General features: G+C 35.6%; 1 protein-coding gene across 1 annotated transcript; it reads left to right on the top strand.

Annotated features, from left to right (window-relative positions):
• Window positions 1–3,278: 3,278 nt before the first annotated feature.
• Window positions 3,279–14,540, top strand: LOC131662476 (uncharacterized). The gene is made up of 10 exons (XM_058932269.1): window positions 3,279–3,605; window positions 4,087–4,130; window positions 4,221–4,350; window positions 4,455–4,548; window positions 5,475–6,040; window positions 8,195–8,459; window positions 8,546–8,762; window positions 12,073–12,198; window positions 13,111–13,533; window positions 14,100–14,540. The coding sequence occupies exons 1-10, from the start codon at window positions 3,443–3,445 to the stop codon at window positions 14,337–14,339; spliced, it is 2,268 nt and encodes a 755-aa protein (XP_058788252.1). The 5' UTR covers window positions 3,279–3,442; the 3' UTR covers window positions 14,340–14,540.
• The last annotated feature ends 3,808 nt before the right edge of the window (window positions 14,541–18,348 follow it).

The raw sequence follows: 18,348 nt of genomic DNA, 5'->3' as shown, positions 1-18,348 counted from the left end.
TGAGCTACTAGGTATTGATTAAGCTGGGCAGACGGTAAGAGGACCTAAGGGGAGTATTGATTAAGCTGGTGACATGCTTGGTAGGCCGGAAGCCCCGCGGAGTAAGCGGAAATTCAGGGTGTTACACTATCTCTTATGCTGAATTGGAGTTAATGCTTTATGTATGATGTTGCATCAGTGGATTGCTGTTGTTTTATTTTTTGTTAATATCTGTGCTGGTTACATGTTGGTTGAATGGTCCTGGGAACAAAAGATAATTGAAATAGCAAAGTGGGAAGTGGGTCTAGAATAGGATTAGGGTATTTTTTCTTTGTAGTTTCAAATGGATTTGTAATGAAAGATGATGATGTGAACGTTATATGTGAAACTTCGTAATGAACTTGCATTGGAATGGGTTTGAAATATGTAATGGTTCATTTTTGTATTGAAATTTGTATGAAATGGTGATATGAACATGAAAATGATGAATGAAATAATGTGAAGTTGTTTGAAACTCAACTTGAACTTTAGTGAGTCGGTAAGCTTTGCATAACTTTGGCCTTGTATGCCTTATTGCCTAAGTATCAAGAAATCCAAATGTATTTTCTTTCCAACCGTGCAAGATCACAAAATGAATTTAACCAATCCTTGAACATTTTCCACCTTCCATGAGAACCATTGAATCTACATTGAACTTAAGCCATGATCCTTAAAACACTAATTGTTTGAATACCTTTCTCACGATAACTTGTACTTGAAGTAGCCACAAGTAGAAAGAATGAGGCATGAAATGATAACCTTGTCCACGTACACCTTAAATCAAACCTCATGTGCGCTTCAAACTTTCATAACAAATCAAACATTAATTTACCCCAAGTGCCATGCTTGATGCTTTAGTATTCTTTCTCAACTGTATCATGATAAAAGTCTTACAAATTGAGCGAGAAGAATCTTGAATTGATCGCCTTGAAGAGATAGAAACAAATAATGCCATGCTATGATGTCTTATAATCCAAGCTCTCAGGTGAAAATTTGTTAATTCGATGATGAAGTCTACGAATCAAAACCCTAATTTTACCAATCATGATAAATGAAGAAACAGCTTGAATCTCCCTTAAATGAAGATGAGAGCCTCTAAGTAACAGTAAAATCTTAGCTCTTTAACACCCTTGATCCCAATGTTAAATTTATTAATTAAATGAATGCGTGTGTTAGATGACCTAGTGGAGCTATGCAGATGAAATGCGAAGCTTAAGCCAGATACAGGTAAAATTAGATGGGCAAATTTTGGGGTGCAAAAGGCATAACCGGAAAGGATAACAGATGGGATCCACATGCATATTGCATAGAGTCACACTTGAGTCGCACGTGTCGGTGTGAGTTATGTTTTGGTGTGATTTTTTAATATGTTGTAGTGGAATTATTATTTGTTGATTGATGCATATATGTGGAAATTCGTGAAGTGATAATTGCATACTTGATGATGTCTCATTATTGGATTACCATTGTTGAGTTGGCAAGTGAATATGATTACTTATATGATTGGAACTTGGTTAGTTAATGATAAAACATGTTAACTTTGATGTATAGTTATAAAAGCATATTTTTATGAAGAGTGATGAATTGTGAAATGTATGCTTGTTTAGAATGCGCATTTCTCATTATTATGTTTTCTATAATAATTTGAATTCTCACCTTTTTGTTTGAATGTTGCCCTTTGTTGGTAACGTGCAGGTTCCAACGCTTAGTAGCTTGTTCGTGGTTAGCCGAAAAGCTTCCGAGTTTGTTGTTTGATTAGGTAACGAGTCATATGCTCTGATCATGTAACACTTGGGGGGGAGGGTTGTTTAGACTTATGCTTATGTTTGGATATTGCTATTTCCTATATTTTGTTGGATATTCGGATGTATTGTTTTAAGGCTATGTGGCCTGGATTGTGAATTTCAAAATAGCATGTTTGGAGATGTTGATTTGAATTTGGTAGATAAATATAGTATGAGATATATTCATTGAAACCTTTAAGAGCAATTCCATTGTTTTCCGCAAGCGTTTATGCATAATGTATGAAAGCATGCGATTTTCAATTTGTGTTACAACATGATCTTTGCATATTATGAATGTTGTATGTATATTATTTTGGGATTTTCATTTTATGGAAATCAACATGTGGCGCCCTTTTTCCTTATGCATGATTACTCTGTGAGATTGTATGATATATTTGGGGTTAGAAAAAGGGTGTTACAAGCATCAACATCAGGGTCAGGAATAGGACCTATAAAGGCATGTGTCTCCTCAAAAATTGGTATATTTTTGCTTTCTCCTCAAGAAGAGGAGGCTTTGGAACAAACTCTTGATTCCCCACCTTTGCCATCATGAGACGGGGTCAGACTGCCGTTAAAAGTGATGTACGTGACCCAAGTCAGTTTTATCGGGCCACACGATGAACGCCATATGTACTTGTAGAAGTTTACCAATGGTAACATTAATAATGAAGTCCAATAAAGCCATGGTTGAAATGGTCTAATGAATTGTGACGAATGTTTCTCTTGCGCTATTCTCCTTATATATTGGTTATGATCTGGCTCACAGAAAAGCCCATCAAAAGCCATTTAATGTGATTAATCCTAATTAACACGACCTCTTAATAGTGATAGAAAATCAAACTTGATTGTCTCAAATCATTGATTATGATATTCTCTCATAAGTTATACTTGCGCCCCTAATCATATCTCAATTAGATGTTGTCTTGTAACAAACTTAGGCCGACAAAATCAATATAGTCGATAAGCTATTTCAACCTGATCACACTCGTTCGAGTTGATCATATAATTGAGAGAAATTTTATTGAATCCGTGTTGACACCTATATGTTTCAGAATCCGTTATACTACATCAAACATGTATAATCTTATAAATAATATGCTCGGAAGTTTTATTAAGAGATCAAAATTTTATAATTTTTATAGGACAAAAACAATTATATTATTTGGAGACTTTTTCCAAACAAATTGGATATCAACCTTTAAAAAAACAGTTTCGCTTTTTTCATATTCTAATTCAAAAGATACGCCACCACGTAACAAAAACAAAATATAAAAATAATAATATTCTTAAATGAAAAAAATCTAAATATCCCACGACTGTGATTATCCTCCTCAAACCCCAATAAAAAACACAGATTTCCACGCACGTGGCAAAAAGAAACGGCAAAATTCATGGGCTGTGACGGATAAAACCATCACAGCCAATAAGAATAACGTGGCCCAATATCTAGTGTTGATATACTAATACTCCGAGTACTTAATCACAGTCCACAAGCAAAATCAAAAACCGCTTATATTTATCAAAACAAAAACCCGAAGCGCGATAGAACGAAAGCGATTTTCAGTGTTTTTCTGATTTTTTTGATAATCGAAAAAAAACCTCGCCGCTAAAGCGATACGAAGTGCGGCAAAATTTTCGGAATGGGGAGTGATAGTAATAATGCTCGCAGTGGAAAGACGGCGGCGGTAGATGTTGTTGCGACGGTGAAGGAGATCGTTAACTGTACGGAACAAGAGATCTATGACGTTCTTAAGGACTGTGATATGGACCCTAACCTCGCCGTCGAGAAGCTTCTCGCTCAAGGTTTTTTGTTTTATTTATTTTTTTCTTTCTTTTCACTTCCGTTTCTTGATTCGGTTACGTAACTGACGTTTCGTTCTTGCATTGGAGTTTGTTGTTTTTTCTTTTTTTTCAACCGTTTTGTGGTTTGTTACAGGGAAGGGAATTTAGTGAAGATGATGAAACTGTTGTTGACTTGGTTTTTAATTATTGATGATTGTGTATGTGTGATATTGATGCTTTCTTACTCTTTTCGGTGTGGGACACCTGCTCCAACAAGTGATTACGTTTAATTTATTCGTTATTTCAAATTATTACCGATGTCGCTGTGTCAGTGTCGGAGTCATGTTCGGGGTGTCCGTGCGTCATAGTGTTTTTGATTTATTTGTTTATGGTATATGAATTGGTTTGATGATTTTCTTTATGCAAATTCATTGTGAATATGATTTTCTTTATGCAAATTCATTGTGAATATGATTGTAAGTCTACGATATTTTAATTGTAGATACTTTCCGTGAGGTTAGAAGCAAACGTGAAAAAAGAAAAGAGGTAATTTATTAAGTTATGTTAACATTGAGATGAGATTGAATTTGAGTATATTATGTGATGATGAATAATGTATATGCATTTTAAATTTAGATGAAGGAGGCGGTGGATTCAAGGACGAAGGGTAATATTACGGGGTTGAGCAAGGGAGGCAAAATTGGCATTGGCATTGGCAATGATCCTGGTGTTGTGCAAAATGGATTTCATCACGTGGCTTATAAGGGTATTTTCTTTTGAATGTGGAATGTTTGATAGTTTCTGTTATGATGACATTGGTTTTTATTATTGCATGGCCTTACGTTATTGAATGTGTGTAATGTATGTCAGAAAACGGTAAAGCGGTTGACAAGCAAGATGTTGGTTCACTTTGTGCTTCGGTTATGTCTTCCACAACTCATGTTGCGGGGAAAAGTACAAAAGCGTGAGTAGTTTTTATTATTATTTATAACTAATTTGGTGTGACTTTATTTATAATTTTGCTATTGATTGTATGGCTTGATGTCAATTTATTCCATGAGACAAGCTATCTGTTGAAAATGTTCAAATAGTTTTTTTGATGATGATTTTTGTATATGGTATCATTTTGTCAATATTGTCTTTCTCGCTTTCTCTTTTTTTGTGATATCGTGGTTTTTCCCCCCTCGGTAAAGGATATTCATGTGATTGTCATTGTTCATAAGTCCATTATCTTACTGTCATTGAAAAGTTCAGTGGCCCCATTTGAATCACCTGGGAACTTACGGCTCCTCATCAGCGCTGTCTTTCACTATTGCTTGTGTTTAATTTAAAAATTTAAAAATGCTGAGTTGCAATTTGGTTTTTCTGCCAGCTACTGCAGCTATGTTTGTTTCACGTTTTACGTAAAAGTCATGGGCGGTATCTTTTATTGCCATTGGATGTTAGTGACCACAACCGAACACTTTTGTGTATGCATTAATTGTATTTTGTATAATATAAATAATCAATAAATAGTATACTAATACCTGATGGGGGGTTTTGATGCAATTGTTAGAGTTGCTATCATCTATCTGTCTAATGCGTCACAAGTTCCAATCATGGAATCAGCCTGTTGCCAATGCCAAGAAAGGCTGCCTGCCTATAGACCTGCATTGGGTCTGACCCTTCAATGGAAACTGCTATGGTGGAACTGGGGTTGCTCTTTTTAATAGTGTTTTTTATTCCAGGTGTATATTTGAGTTTTTGCCTTTCCAAATTACTATTACAAAATGTGCAAATATTTTTTTGTTTACCTGACTTTATTGATATCACCGTTATTAGAATGTTGTGATTATTTTTGTAAATAAACTGCAAGTATTTGCCTAATTTTTTGTCTAAAATTGGCTGCAGTGATTCTTTATACACTAATAATGGAAGACAGTCATTAGGAACAGGTTTCTCCATGTCAGATACTGTCCAAGTGTCTCCAGCACCTCTACCCTGGTCGGTAGGAGCGAGCAAAGGACATCTTTCAATGGCAGACATTGTAAGAATGGGCACAACATCTCATGATGCTGTTTCACATGACCATTGTAATTCCATAGGAGTTACATTATCTGGAAATTCAGAGTCCAGCTTGAATCTTCCCTGTCAAAATAATTCTGAGCAACAAGGTTTTCAAGATGAGTGGCCTGTAATTGAACAACCAATTTCTGGAAACGCACAAGCACTACACATGTCTTCGTCTTCAAATGCTAATGGTCCATCTGAGCATGATACTGAAGTAAGTTTACACAGGAACCGTGAATTAGATGCAGCCGAAGTTTCACGGGAGGAGATATCCCGTGATAATGCTATTTCTGAAAAGATTGAATCTGCTTCTATATCGAACAACACTGGACTAGGACCTCATTCCAACTCTAATTTAAAGAATACTCTTACCTCCGATTTTCAAAGTTCTTATGAGCATCACGAAGGTAACTATTGTGACTCAGGCTTTAGATTTAGTGGCCTCATTCTTTATTTTTCTGTAAAACAATGATTGCAACATGGCATTACATCTTCTTTGCACTGCATCGATATGGAAGTGAGATTTAGAAAACCTACTTCTGTATGGTGTTGGTGCTTGTAAACCATTGTTGCAATGCAACATTTCATGAGTTTTACTATACCAAATGATTATTTGATTTGTACTAAGTATACATGACTACTGCAATATATGAAGCCATGGTCCTTGGGATTCATACATATAGAGAACTATAACTAATTGATTATATACTTCTTGAGTTGAAAATACTTACCACTCAAAACAATTTAAAGTTCTGACATGTTATTATGACAAGTTGCACATGCATATAGATTGTACCACGTGTTTCCGTATATTTATTTTAGAAAACACTTAATTTAAACAACGATTGTTATAGCTGATTGTATGAATAGCTGTCATAATTGCATTGTTGCTTGAAAATACTTTGATTTGAAAAAGCCGTTGGTTGTTGTCACAATAATGAAAACATCATTGTAGCAGAAAATAGATAAAATGGAGGAACCACTAGAGGTAGAGGAAGACCTAATATAACTATAATAGAAGTGCGATGGCGAATATGCATGGAGGTTTTATTTAAGCTGTTAAAAACAATTTCATCACCAAAAGTAGTTCTCCCACCCTTTTATTTGTGGAGGTTTGAAATTATAATTTGGAACTAGTATTTTCTCACAAAGTTTATGTGTAACTTGGTGGCCGGTTTTCTCTCATCCTTGCAATGAATTCATTGTTGGCTTGTTTGGATTTGTTAAGAGTTCTATATTGGACGGGCTAAGGACCGAACATGATTTTATAAGTGGGTGTAATGCTCACCTTACAAGTTGATTTTGTAGGTTTGAGTTCTATCTAATCCAAATTCTAAGATGATATTAGAGCCTATCAAAGATCCGTTGGACCACCTACTATTATGTTGCTACTATGTGGCCACTCGATTTAAATATCTAGGGTCTGTAATATAAAATGATTGAGAAATATAACGGGTTATAAACCATCAAATTTAAAATGAGTGGCTGAAATAGAGGAGGGTCTTGGAGGTTTTATGTGACACAAAAGTACTGCGTAAGTTGAAGGTAAAATTTTAGCGGATATCAGGAATGTTGGACGATTAAAAATTAACACAAGAATAAAGAAAGTGTAGTAGAGACGAGGATGTTGCGTTAGATCTGTGGTAAGACTAGACGAGATGAGATTAGAAATGACAATGTTAGAGAGAGTGTTGGGGTAGCACCTATAGTAGATAGGATGGCGGAAAATAGACTTAAGTGGGTTGGATATGTAAAGAGAAGACCTGTAGATTCTGTTGTAATCTGAGTAGATCAGATGGAGAAGAGTCAAACATCTAGAGATAGAGGAAGACCTATAAAAACTATAAGAAAAACTATTGAGAAAGATCTCGAGATTAACCAATTGGATAGAAACATGATATTGGATAAAACATTATGGAAGAATTTGATCCATGTAGCCAATCCCACTTAATGCGGGATAAAACTTGATTGTTAATGTTGTACGAGGCCACTTGAAATTTGACATGTGAGTGTCTTCACCGGTGATTGTGTTAATATCTCTATTTTATGCACATTATTATTATTGTAGACACTAGAAAGTTGTCTTGTCCTTTTAAGTTTTATCAAGAGAAACCAACAAATATTTAGGTTGCTTTTGGATAAGTTTCGAGAAAACAAGTTTTCTACGATATTGCTTTTTTTCCAAAAGCTATACAGTTTCTCACTATTGAGAAAGTAAAACTAATTTGGAAGCACATTTCTAGAGCTTATTTGGGCTTTATCATATGATATGTAAGCACAAATAGGTATTTTGTTTTTGCTTATGACAATAGCTTATAAATATGTGTTACTTGAACACGTACTTTAGTAGGTTGTTTACCCAAATGCAAAGCAAGTTCTATTTTTCAGGTTTTTGCTTCTTGTAAATGATCAATTCTTGTAGCATTTTTATTTTATTTTTATGTAAGCATAATAAATGATCAAGCAATTCAATGTTCACTCAAATTTTATATTTTGCACTCTTCTTCAGGAGGTCCTGAATTGCTAACATTGTAATAAATTTAATAATGATTTCCTTGTAGGTGTGTCATCTGTTACTTCGGATCTTCAGCGGCTAAGCATGAAAGAGTCCAACCTAGAAGTGCCATCATCTGACGATATAGTGGTTCTTCCAAATCACTTACAAGCCTTGGCTGCGGAGTGTTCGCATCTGAGTTTTGGCACATACAAGGGGGGCAATAATTCTGCATCTTCTGAGACTTTCACACCTAATAATCTTTCTAGAGATGGCATGGAGATGAAATCTGCAACTGTAGATGATTCCTTGGCTCAGTTCTTGGATCCCAGGCATTTTCTTTTCTGTTTCCAACTCTTGATATATTCAGCCTTGTCTCTGGCAACTCATTCTCATGTGTTTTTTTCTTCTATACTAGTGCTCTAAACCTTGGAAATCAGCCTGGGATTGATGTTCTTAGAGGAATATCTGATGATCAAAACTATGACCTCCATTCAACTCTTGGGCATGAATACAACACTAGAGCATCTATATCAGACCACAGTTTGCAAAAGTCCCAATGGATGGCTCCATCACTGCCTTTGAAGCAGCCAGGCTTGCAGAGTGGAAACCATTCTTCATTCCCAGGAGAGCTGGTGATACTATTGCCTTCCTATCTTGAGTTTGCTATATTTGATTTTCTAAATGATATTTTGTTAGAACTGGTAATAGAGTAAAGCTTAATTTTACTAAATAATACCTCTGATATTACTACCTCCATCCCAAATTAAGTCAGCTTGTAAAAATAAATTTGTCCCAAATTGCAAGCCACTTTACAATATCAATTAAACAATTATGATTACTTTGTTTCATTTCTTTTAATCTCTCTTCCATGTCATTATTGAAGGACAATTTTATAAAGTAACACATAGTTTCTCTTTTCCATACAAAATTGACTATATTTCTTAATTGGTGCGAAATGCCCTAAATGACTTATAATTTGGGATAGAGGGAGTATTTTGATGAAATTCCCAGGAAACAAGTGTTACAGGGTCTGAGTTATATATAGAACTGCATTAGGCAATTAAGGAAGGCGAAACTGCAGGAGGCTGTTTCTTCCTTGACGATTTCTAGTGATGACAAGGATTTGAGAGCCAGTCCTCTCCTTAACCAACTGAATCTCTAGCAATGCTACTGTCTGCCTTCCTTACCTACTCCTATTCTAGTATAGTTTAAACTGAATACAAACCTAACTATTCTAGCCCATCCTAATTAGTCAAGTCCGACCCAACTTAATTAGACCAGCGCCTTACATTTTTTTTTTGAAATTCGACCATCATCTTACTTTAGTATTAATATTTGGATATTTGGATGTCTACTAAGAATATTCTGTGGTCAATGATGTTATCAATTTCCTGATCACTCCTAGGAATAGAAGGGGAGTAATAAACATATAAGTTTCAGGAATGTGTGCATCTAAGAGCGAAGCTCTTACTTGAGAGACTACTCTCCTAACCATCTATCTACAATAATCGTGAATGATTCCCCCTGCTCACCACTGTTCCCTTTATCATTACATTATCTATAGAATCACAAGGAAAAACACCCTCGCATCTCTAACTATGATTTTCTCCCCTAGGTCCCACCTTTTGGCCTTCTAGAATAAACCTTCCATATTGTGGACTGAGCGTTACTTTTGATACTAGACTCAGCCTAGGTGTCCTATCACTACACCAGCCCCTTGAAGCATAGACTTGTCCTCAAGTATGAACTTGGGAAAATTACTCTCTAAATATGCCCCATCCTCCCAACTTAAACCTTCACCAGGGAGTGCTTCCATTGTATTAGGATACAAGGGTTTTGAAGCAGCTGAAGGTGTCTTCGTCCGGGGCTTGAAATGCAAATTTACCTCTGTTGGCAACTCTCCCGAGACAAAGGGGGATGCAACAAGTGGACCGTCCTGATGACTTTGGTGGTGGTTGCAGCATGATCAAGCCACATGCAGCTTGAGTCTCCATGGCTACTGCAAGTGCCCTGTTCTGTGACTGGGAGTGGAAGAATCACCGCAAGGGGTCATATGTGTCTGGCGGCTTTAGCAACTCTGTCAGTGGTGCATATACTACCCGGGCTTGAATGATTGGGATCTTTCTCACATCACAAGTAAATCAGCATTTGCCAGTTTTGGCGAAGGTGGTGGCTGGAAGAAAATCAATTGCTTCATTCTTTGCACCTCACTCACCTTCTCCACACTCAATTTGTTATTAACTGTTTTCAACTTTTCTTCTATTGCACTAACAATCGTTTCAAATCTCGGTTTAGATTCTTTGACGCGAGTTTCTTCCCCCAATTTTTGGATGCCTCGATCACATTCAACACTGAATGGTATTTGTTATTTGGCTTTTCCTTATTCTTCATCTTTACCAGCATCTCGTTTTCTTCGCTGACACAGGAGGAATGAACCTCTTCGGAAAGCCATCTTTCCAAACTCCATCAACATCTCATTTTCTTCGTTGACACGGGAGGATGAACCTCTTCGGAAAGCTATCTTTCCAAGCTCCATCAACATCTCATTTTATTCGCTGACACGGGAGGATGAACCTCTTCGGAAAGCTATCTTTCCAAACTTCATCAACTCATTTTCTTCGCTGACACGGGAGGATGAACCTCCTTGGCAGGACATCCTAACATTTGGCTAACTCCGCCAACATCTCGTTTTCTTCGCTGACACGAGAGGATGAACCTCTTCGGCAGGACATCCTAACATTTGGCTAACTCCGCCAACATAAATTCATGACATTCCTCCAAAGCTCGAGGTCGGGAATCTTCCATAGTTGCAAGTTACACTTCCTAAAGTATCCAATCTCTCCCACATCTCTGGTGTCATGAGAGTTTTGCAACTTGGCGAATCTGTTAGAGAATAAAGTTAGTATTCATCTTTGAATCAGGGAGAAAAGGAAATAGAAGCAAAATAAAAACAGAAAATCTTCTATAATAAGGAGAGAATCACGAGTTTCTCCAACAATAATCAGAAGAAAAAAAATATACCCCACACCTAACTAACTCTGATTCACTCCCTAGAGTCCCTCAGGTCTTCTAGAATAAACCTGCCATATTATGAACTTCTTTAGAGCCACTTCTGCTACTGGACTCAGCCCAGGTGTCCTTTCATGTCCGAAAAGAGCTTAAAAAAAGGGGCAACTCTCAACCGATAAGTTGGGTTAAAAGATTGTGTTAGGTCTAATTAAACGAAGATGGTGTCACAGCCTATCTATTGGAGCACCCACTGTATTTTCCACACAAAATCTAATAGTGTTAATTGGACATGCCCTACAATCTCCTTTTGTAAGGATGAGTAAAGGTCCAATCCAAAGCCTAAGAGATTGCAAATGTTGTGGACAAGCTTTTGTTATCATTGGCAAGAGACTGATTTCCATGATTGTAGCAACTTGTACAAAATGCTACGAGTTAAAATATTATTTCTACTACATTGCATATTCTATGCTTCAAATGCAATACAAGTTGTTTTATGTTTAAGATTCCTAGCTCCATGTTCTGCATGGTTCAACAACTGTCAAGAATATCAATAGCTCTAATTATTAGGTCCAATATGTCAATAATTTGTTCTGGGCACTAATCCCTGGCCACCTTTAATGCCCTTTTAAGCCTCATAGTTGAGATATTAATCTTGATTTAATATATAGGCATGATGAATTCATTACTAAACTGTTTTTGTGGAGTGGTGCATTTATTCTGCTTTTCTGATATGCATGTAACTTTTTGCAAATAACTTTCTGTATTATTCATTTGATTATAATGTATGGTTACATTTTCCTCCTAATGTTCTTTTCTTGCGAATTCTCATCTTGTAAATCTGGTCATTGATGGCTATTTACTCATTCCTACTTTCTTTTAAGCTGTTTAAATATGACATGATTTTGAGATTTGCTTCTATTTGCCTTGATGCAGCATAATAGTTCAAATTCGTCACCTCAAGATTTGTTGGCATTTCTTCTAGCAGAATCTCAACGTTCAAAACACAAAGCGGAGCCATCCATAAACAATTTCCCCCCCTCCATGTCTGACGTATCCAGGGTACATTATTTTTCACACTCCTTTTAATTTTGTGATTTTATTTTGCTTGTCTTTATTTCTAGCAACATAATAGAGCTAACTAAAAATTTGTTGGAATTGTCAACTAACTAAATTGTGAAGGTATGGGTTATATATAATTACTGGGTATGGATGTGGAATACTGTATTTCAAAAATCTAAGGGATGGGTGGGTACAATAATTTTAATTTTGAGAAATGAAAACAAAACACTAAAGGTATGTTTGAATGAGTTTTGTTTTTTTAGTTTTCACCATCTTATAAATCAATTAAAAAAAACTGTTTAGAAGGAAAAAAACATGTTTGCTAATCTCTTTTTGAAAACTATTTTAAAGATGAGAAAATGAAAAAACCTGTTTAATAGACACATTTGTATTCATAAAGCAAAATGATTCATATACATTCTTTTTACATTTTCAAGTTACACTATTTTAAATTTCCTATTAATGAAAATTGTACCCATTTTCTTTGTTTTTTTTCTCTTCCCAAGTAAAAACCCGAACATCTAAAACATTTGTTTTCCAAAGTTATAAATAGAAGATAGTTTTTAAAATCCATTTATTTCATTATTTTCCTATTTACAAACTAAAAAATAGTTTTGCAAAACTAAATCAAACAAGCCCTAATAGTATAAAACTATTTTCTTACCATGTGCACTACTATCTCTTTTTAATTGGTAAGTGATTTTATCATCTCACAATTATTACCCTCCTATTGGTGTGACATTGATATCTCAGTTACTTTTGAAATTTGTACAAACTCATTGCAAATAAATTTGTATTGAGAACACTGGTATCGTTTATGAGGCTTAGAAGTGCAAGGGTCACTTCCCTCATCTTGATGAATTGAACCTAATAATTAGTGTCATTGTTCTTGACAGTTGTTTAAACATGCAGGACACTGAACCAGGCACCTTTGCTTTGCATAACAGATCTGGACCTACTCAGGGCTTTACAATGCAGCCCAATAATCACTTTCAACAATCGCAAGAAGCATATTATTCCCTACCCCAGAATCAGTCATATATGACAACCATTGATTCACAGAGAGCATTTTCAGACAACTCTGCGTACAGTCGATCTCATGCAAACGTTAATTACAACAGCCTTCCACAAAATAGAAATGAATTGCTCATGAGTAGATTGCATCCGTCTACTGTCAGTGATGCACCTGGTTATGGAAATCTTGATTCTTCCTTTTATCATCCCGGAAGCTTTCAATCTAATACATCTCTTGGTAATATGAAACCTTCAAGTAACTTCAACGAGATTTTAACTTCTCAATATTATGGTGCACATAACTTGAGCTCTATTCAACCGGTAAATTTTACTATCCTTTTTTTGAATAATATTTTCTATATGTAGTTGTGAATTTGGTGATAATCACTATGGACTTGAAAGTTACCCATTCTGGATCTATATGTGCCTTCACTGGGAAATCCCAAAAAATAAAAAAGGGATGTCATCTACTCTGAAATCACTCTCCCCCCAAAAAAGGGATAGCATCCAATTGTTATTGAGAAGGGATGTCATCTACTCTGAAATCACTCCTCCCCCAAAAAAGGGATAGCATCCAATTGTTATTGAGAAGTGATTCTTGTAATGCATGTAACTTGTTGAAGATAAAAAGTAAGACAGATAAACATATACGGTTTTACTTGCATTATATGTTTTTTGATGTTCAATTAACATAACTCAATTATATGATGGGTGCTTTATCTACATACATTATATGTTTTATGATGTGCAAATAACAGAACTCAATTATATGATGGGTGCTTTATCTCAAAGTTTGACCAGTATCGTTTTAATGCTCTACATTGTTAAGGCCTACACTATAATTTTTTCAATTGCTTAATTGACTTTATTGTCTATCTTCTCCCCAGCATGATAGCTTTTCTCAACGGGAGTACGAGGCGAGGTTAAGATCTTCATTACTACCGGATAAAACCCAATATACCTTCACGGACCAACCGAGTCAGGCTTCCCTGTCACAGTATGCAAGTAATGGATATTCTGATTTCTATCCTTCTTGGAGCCAAATTCCGGAAGAACAGAAGCAGACAGGTAGTGTTCAGGATTTGTTGCCCAGACAACTACATCAATTTTGGCAGCATAACCGCTAACTGCACAGTCTTGTTTGTTTTTTCTCCCCCTTTTTTTGTCATTAGGATTTTTAGTAGCAGGATTAGGTGAAATAGGGTGATATTACATTTCATTTTGATGCTCTGAGCCTTATTCAATTGTACATACTTTAAAGAGAAGGAACTCCATGCAGTTGTGGCATTTACATTTTTTATATTTAATTGGGGGTACTTTTTTGCTCATATATAGCTAGATTAATGTAGTTTCTCAACTCAACAGAATCGCAATTCTCAAATTAAAAGCAAAAGCTCTTATAAATATGGAGTAATGAGTTTTACCATTACTTTCCGTCATCTTAAACAATATTAACTATGGGTAGTTTCTCAACCCATTAAATTCTTAAAATTCTTAACCCATTAAATTCTTAAAATTATTTTACCATTACTTTCCGTCATCTTAAACAATATTAACTAGATTTAACGCATTGCATTAAACTTCATAAACTTATATGCATAAAATATACAAAGCAAAACTTACTTTTGTTTGAAACAGAGTTTGAGACAATATTTTTTGGTAGGAATGAAATATCTTAGCTATAATAACATCATTGGTGTGTTGAAAAGTTTAGAATTTCAAAGAAGTTCTAAATAGTGTAGAAAAATTAAATATTTCAGAAGGGTTAAAAAATGTATTTGATGTATGTAATTAAAGTAAATGAATTCAATATTTTAGGGAGTTTACACCCCTCTTAGTTCAGGTCAACCATAGTATAAAGAAGGAATTGAAGAAAACACGATAAATTTGAATAAGTTGAATCCAAAGAACTGTATATAACAAAACAAAGTATAGAATTGGTTTTAAATAATGTTTTTTAATATAAATTAATAAATAAAAAATTAAGTCGAATACTCCAAAAGTACTTTTGAAGTATAAATATTAATTTCAATAAAGAAATTATAAATATAAATGAGAGTAACATTAATATGTTTTTATCTCTTTAAAGTATCAAGAGCCGAAGAAGAAGGGGGCGATCGAGGAAGAAGGTGTTTTATCTCTTTAAAGAACTATTAGCGGAAGAGGAAGGGGCGTTCGAGGAAGAAGGTGCCTCAGTCACCGGCAAGAAATGACAACAACACTCATCATTCATCTCATGAAGAGAAGGTAATGGAGAACACTAGTATCAGATCCAATTTGAAGGAAGTTACGATTGTGCAGGAAACTCTAGAAGAGGAAATCCCTAACGAAGAAGAAGGGGTAAAACACACTAAAGACTCAGTGAAGAGTGATGAAGAACCTAAAAAAACTTTGGGTTGACGTCATTAGTAGCAATAGAAGCCCAACTAACAGAATGCAAATCGAGTTTGTGGCACCGAAACTCGTGAATGGAGAAATTGAGATTGAAATTGAGGCGGAGGATATCGCATCTGAGGTGAGGTATTGGGAATCCGCTCTAATCATGTATGTTATAGAGGGTGATCTGAGCATGAACAGCGTCAAACAATACATGATAAAGTATTGGAATTTTGTGAAACTTCCGGATATGTTCTACAATGAGAAGGATATTTTATTATGAGATTTCACTCGTTTCAAGACAAGGATGTTGTGCTGATGAAGGGCCCCTACATAATTCATAATATGCCAATGCTTTTACGAGACTGGAAAACAGACTTCAATTTGAAGAAGGATATGTTGCGAACGCTCCCAATCTGGGTCACAACTATAAGAGACACTGAAGGAAGAAAGATAAAGCAACCAGTTGAATACAAGTGAAAACCAAAATTTTGTGAGAAGTTCCAAAGAGTTGGGCATGACTGTGCTATAATCCCTCAGAGAAAAGCCCTAAATATCTTGAACCAAAACAAGTGCAACATGATGAGTAAAAGGAGGAAACCCCAATAGTAAATGTAATAGAGGTGGAGAATGCAAACTAGACCACAATGGTGAGAAATAGAAAAGGCAAAAAGGACATGAATGGGAGGGCACACCTGACAAACTGCTTGGTGACAATGCTTTTAATACACCAAGGCTTTTGAGTAAGTCCTTACTAATCCAAGACAACACATGATGGTATCATGGAACGTGACATGGCTAAATAAGGCTGGTAAGATAATGGAGATAGGCTTTCGTCTCTCTAATCTTAGACTTAATATTATAGTCTTACTTAAAACTAGAGTTAAGAGTAATAAAACTATAACTATTAGAGATAAGCTGAAGTTTAAGAGTCTATACCTTGACAATTATGAGAAGCACGCCAATGGGAGAATTTGGATAATGTGGGATGGTAACAAAGTGGATATCAAACACATAAGGACTACAAACCAAATGATTCATTGTGGTATGTATGACCTTAATTGGAATTGTCTTAATTGGTTAACTACAATTTATGCTATGAACCAACTTGATAACAGAAGGAAGCTTTGGAGGGATATTGAGAGTTTACATCAGCAGCAATAAGGCTCTTGGTGTTTAATTGAAGATTTTAACAATGTGTTGAAAGCCCATGATAGAGTAGGTGGTAGATTGGTTAATGAAGATGAATATATTGATATGCAAAATATGATGGAGAAAGTAGGGCTTGCTGAGATGGACAATGTGGGTGATTACGACACTTGGTCCAATAATCAAATTGATGGTATAATCTATTCTAGAATTGATAGAGTGCTGAAAAAATTGGATTTGTTACAGAAGAATATGGAGTATTCTTTAACAGTTATGGCCCCCAATGTGTCTGATCATACTCTGTTATGTTTAAAAGGGCAGGAGCAGAATAACAACAGAAGATACCTCTTCAAGTACAATAATTGCATTGCCAAGATGAATGGTTTTCACACTACTGTAGAAAAGAATTAGAATGAGCCAATTCATGGCAGACCTATGTTTGTGTTGTGGATGGATCTTAAGAGACTCAAGCTATCATAAAAGAGATGAGTAAACCCCTCCAAGGTTTGTGAAGTAAAGTGGAGAATGCTATAAATGAGGTGATAAATGTCCAAATGGACTTCAATAAAGATAGAATGAACAAAGACAAAATTGAGAAAGTGAAGAACTAGAATAATGAAGTGCTTAAGTGGAATGAGTTGGAAGAGATAAAGTTAAGACAAAAAGCTAAGATAGAGTGTTTGAAACTAAACAATGGAAATAATGGAGTTTTCCATGCATCTATCAAAACCAATCATAATCAGAAGAGTATAAAAAGTATTCAAAAGGAGGATGGAACTAAAATTTGTAATCATGAGGAGATAGAGCAGGAGGTTATGAAGTTCTATGGTTCCTTGATGGGAAAGGAAGAGGAAAGGCTGAAGGGTGTGGTTATTTTTGCCATGAGACAAGGTGTCCGGCCAGCTGAGCCAAGAGCAGAGGGAATTCCTCAATACACCAGTTACTGATCATGAAATCAGAAAAGCCCTTAATGGAATTGGTGATAACAAAACACCTGGGGTTGATGGTTATGGTGATAGCTTCTTTAAAGCCACTTAGAGCATTATTGACAAAGATACGAGTGAAGCAATTAGAGAGTTTTTCTTACATGGAAGATTGTACAAAGCCCTAAATTGTACTATTGTTGCCCTTATTCTAAAGAATCCAGAGGCTAAAGCTATAAAGGACTACAGGCCAATCTCATGTTGCACTACTTTCTACAGGTAATTTCTAAAATTCTCACTAGTAGTCCTGGGAAAGTGATTAGTTGCATTGTAAACAAAAACCAGGATGGATTTGTTCCTGGACAACACATACATGATCATGTCTTATTGACTTATGAGTTGATAAGGGGTTATGATAGGAAAAACACTACTCCAAAATGTATGAAGCATTTAGATTTACAATAAGCGTATGACATGGTCAACTGGAGGTCTCTTGAGCATATTCTGCAGGAGTTTAGTTTCCCTAATAGATTCGTTATGTGGATTATGACTGTTGTGAAAACAATTTCTTATAGGTTCGTTGTGAATGGAAGTTACACTAGAGTAATGCAAGCTAGAAGAGGTAAACGGAAGGGAGATCCAATCTCCCCTACTCTTTGTTTTAGTTATGGAATATCTCACCAGGACC

This window comes from Vicia villosa, linkage group LG3 (assembly GCF_029867415.1).
Source record: "Vicia villosa cultivar HV-30 ecotype Madison, WI linkage group LG3, Vvil1.0, whole genome shotgun sequence".
Taxonomy (NCBI): Eukaryota; Viridiplantae; Streptophyta; class Magnoliopsida; order Fabales; family Fabaceae; genus Vicia; species Vicia villosa.
This window is presented reverse-complemented; position numbering and strand designations above follow the sequence as displayed.

Excerpts from the sequence above, each read along its gene's own strand:
- LOC131662476 (XM_058932269.1), top strand. The coding sequence starts at position 3,443 with ATGGGGAGTGATAGTAATAATGCTCGCAGTGGAAAGACGGCGGCGGTA. Across the intron at positions 6,041-8,194 it reads TTCTTATGAGCATCACGAAG|GTGTGTCATCTGTTACTTCG; the intron begins GTAACTATTGTG and ends ATTTCCTTGTAG. Across the intron at positions 12,199-13,110 it reads CCATGTCTGACGTATCCAGG|GACACTGAACCAGGCACCTT; the intron begins GTACATTATTTT and ends TTAAACATGCAG.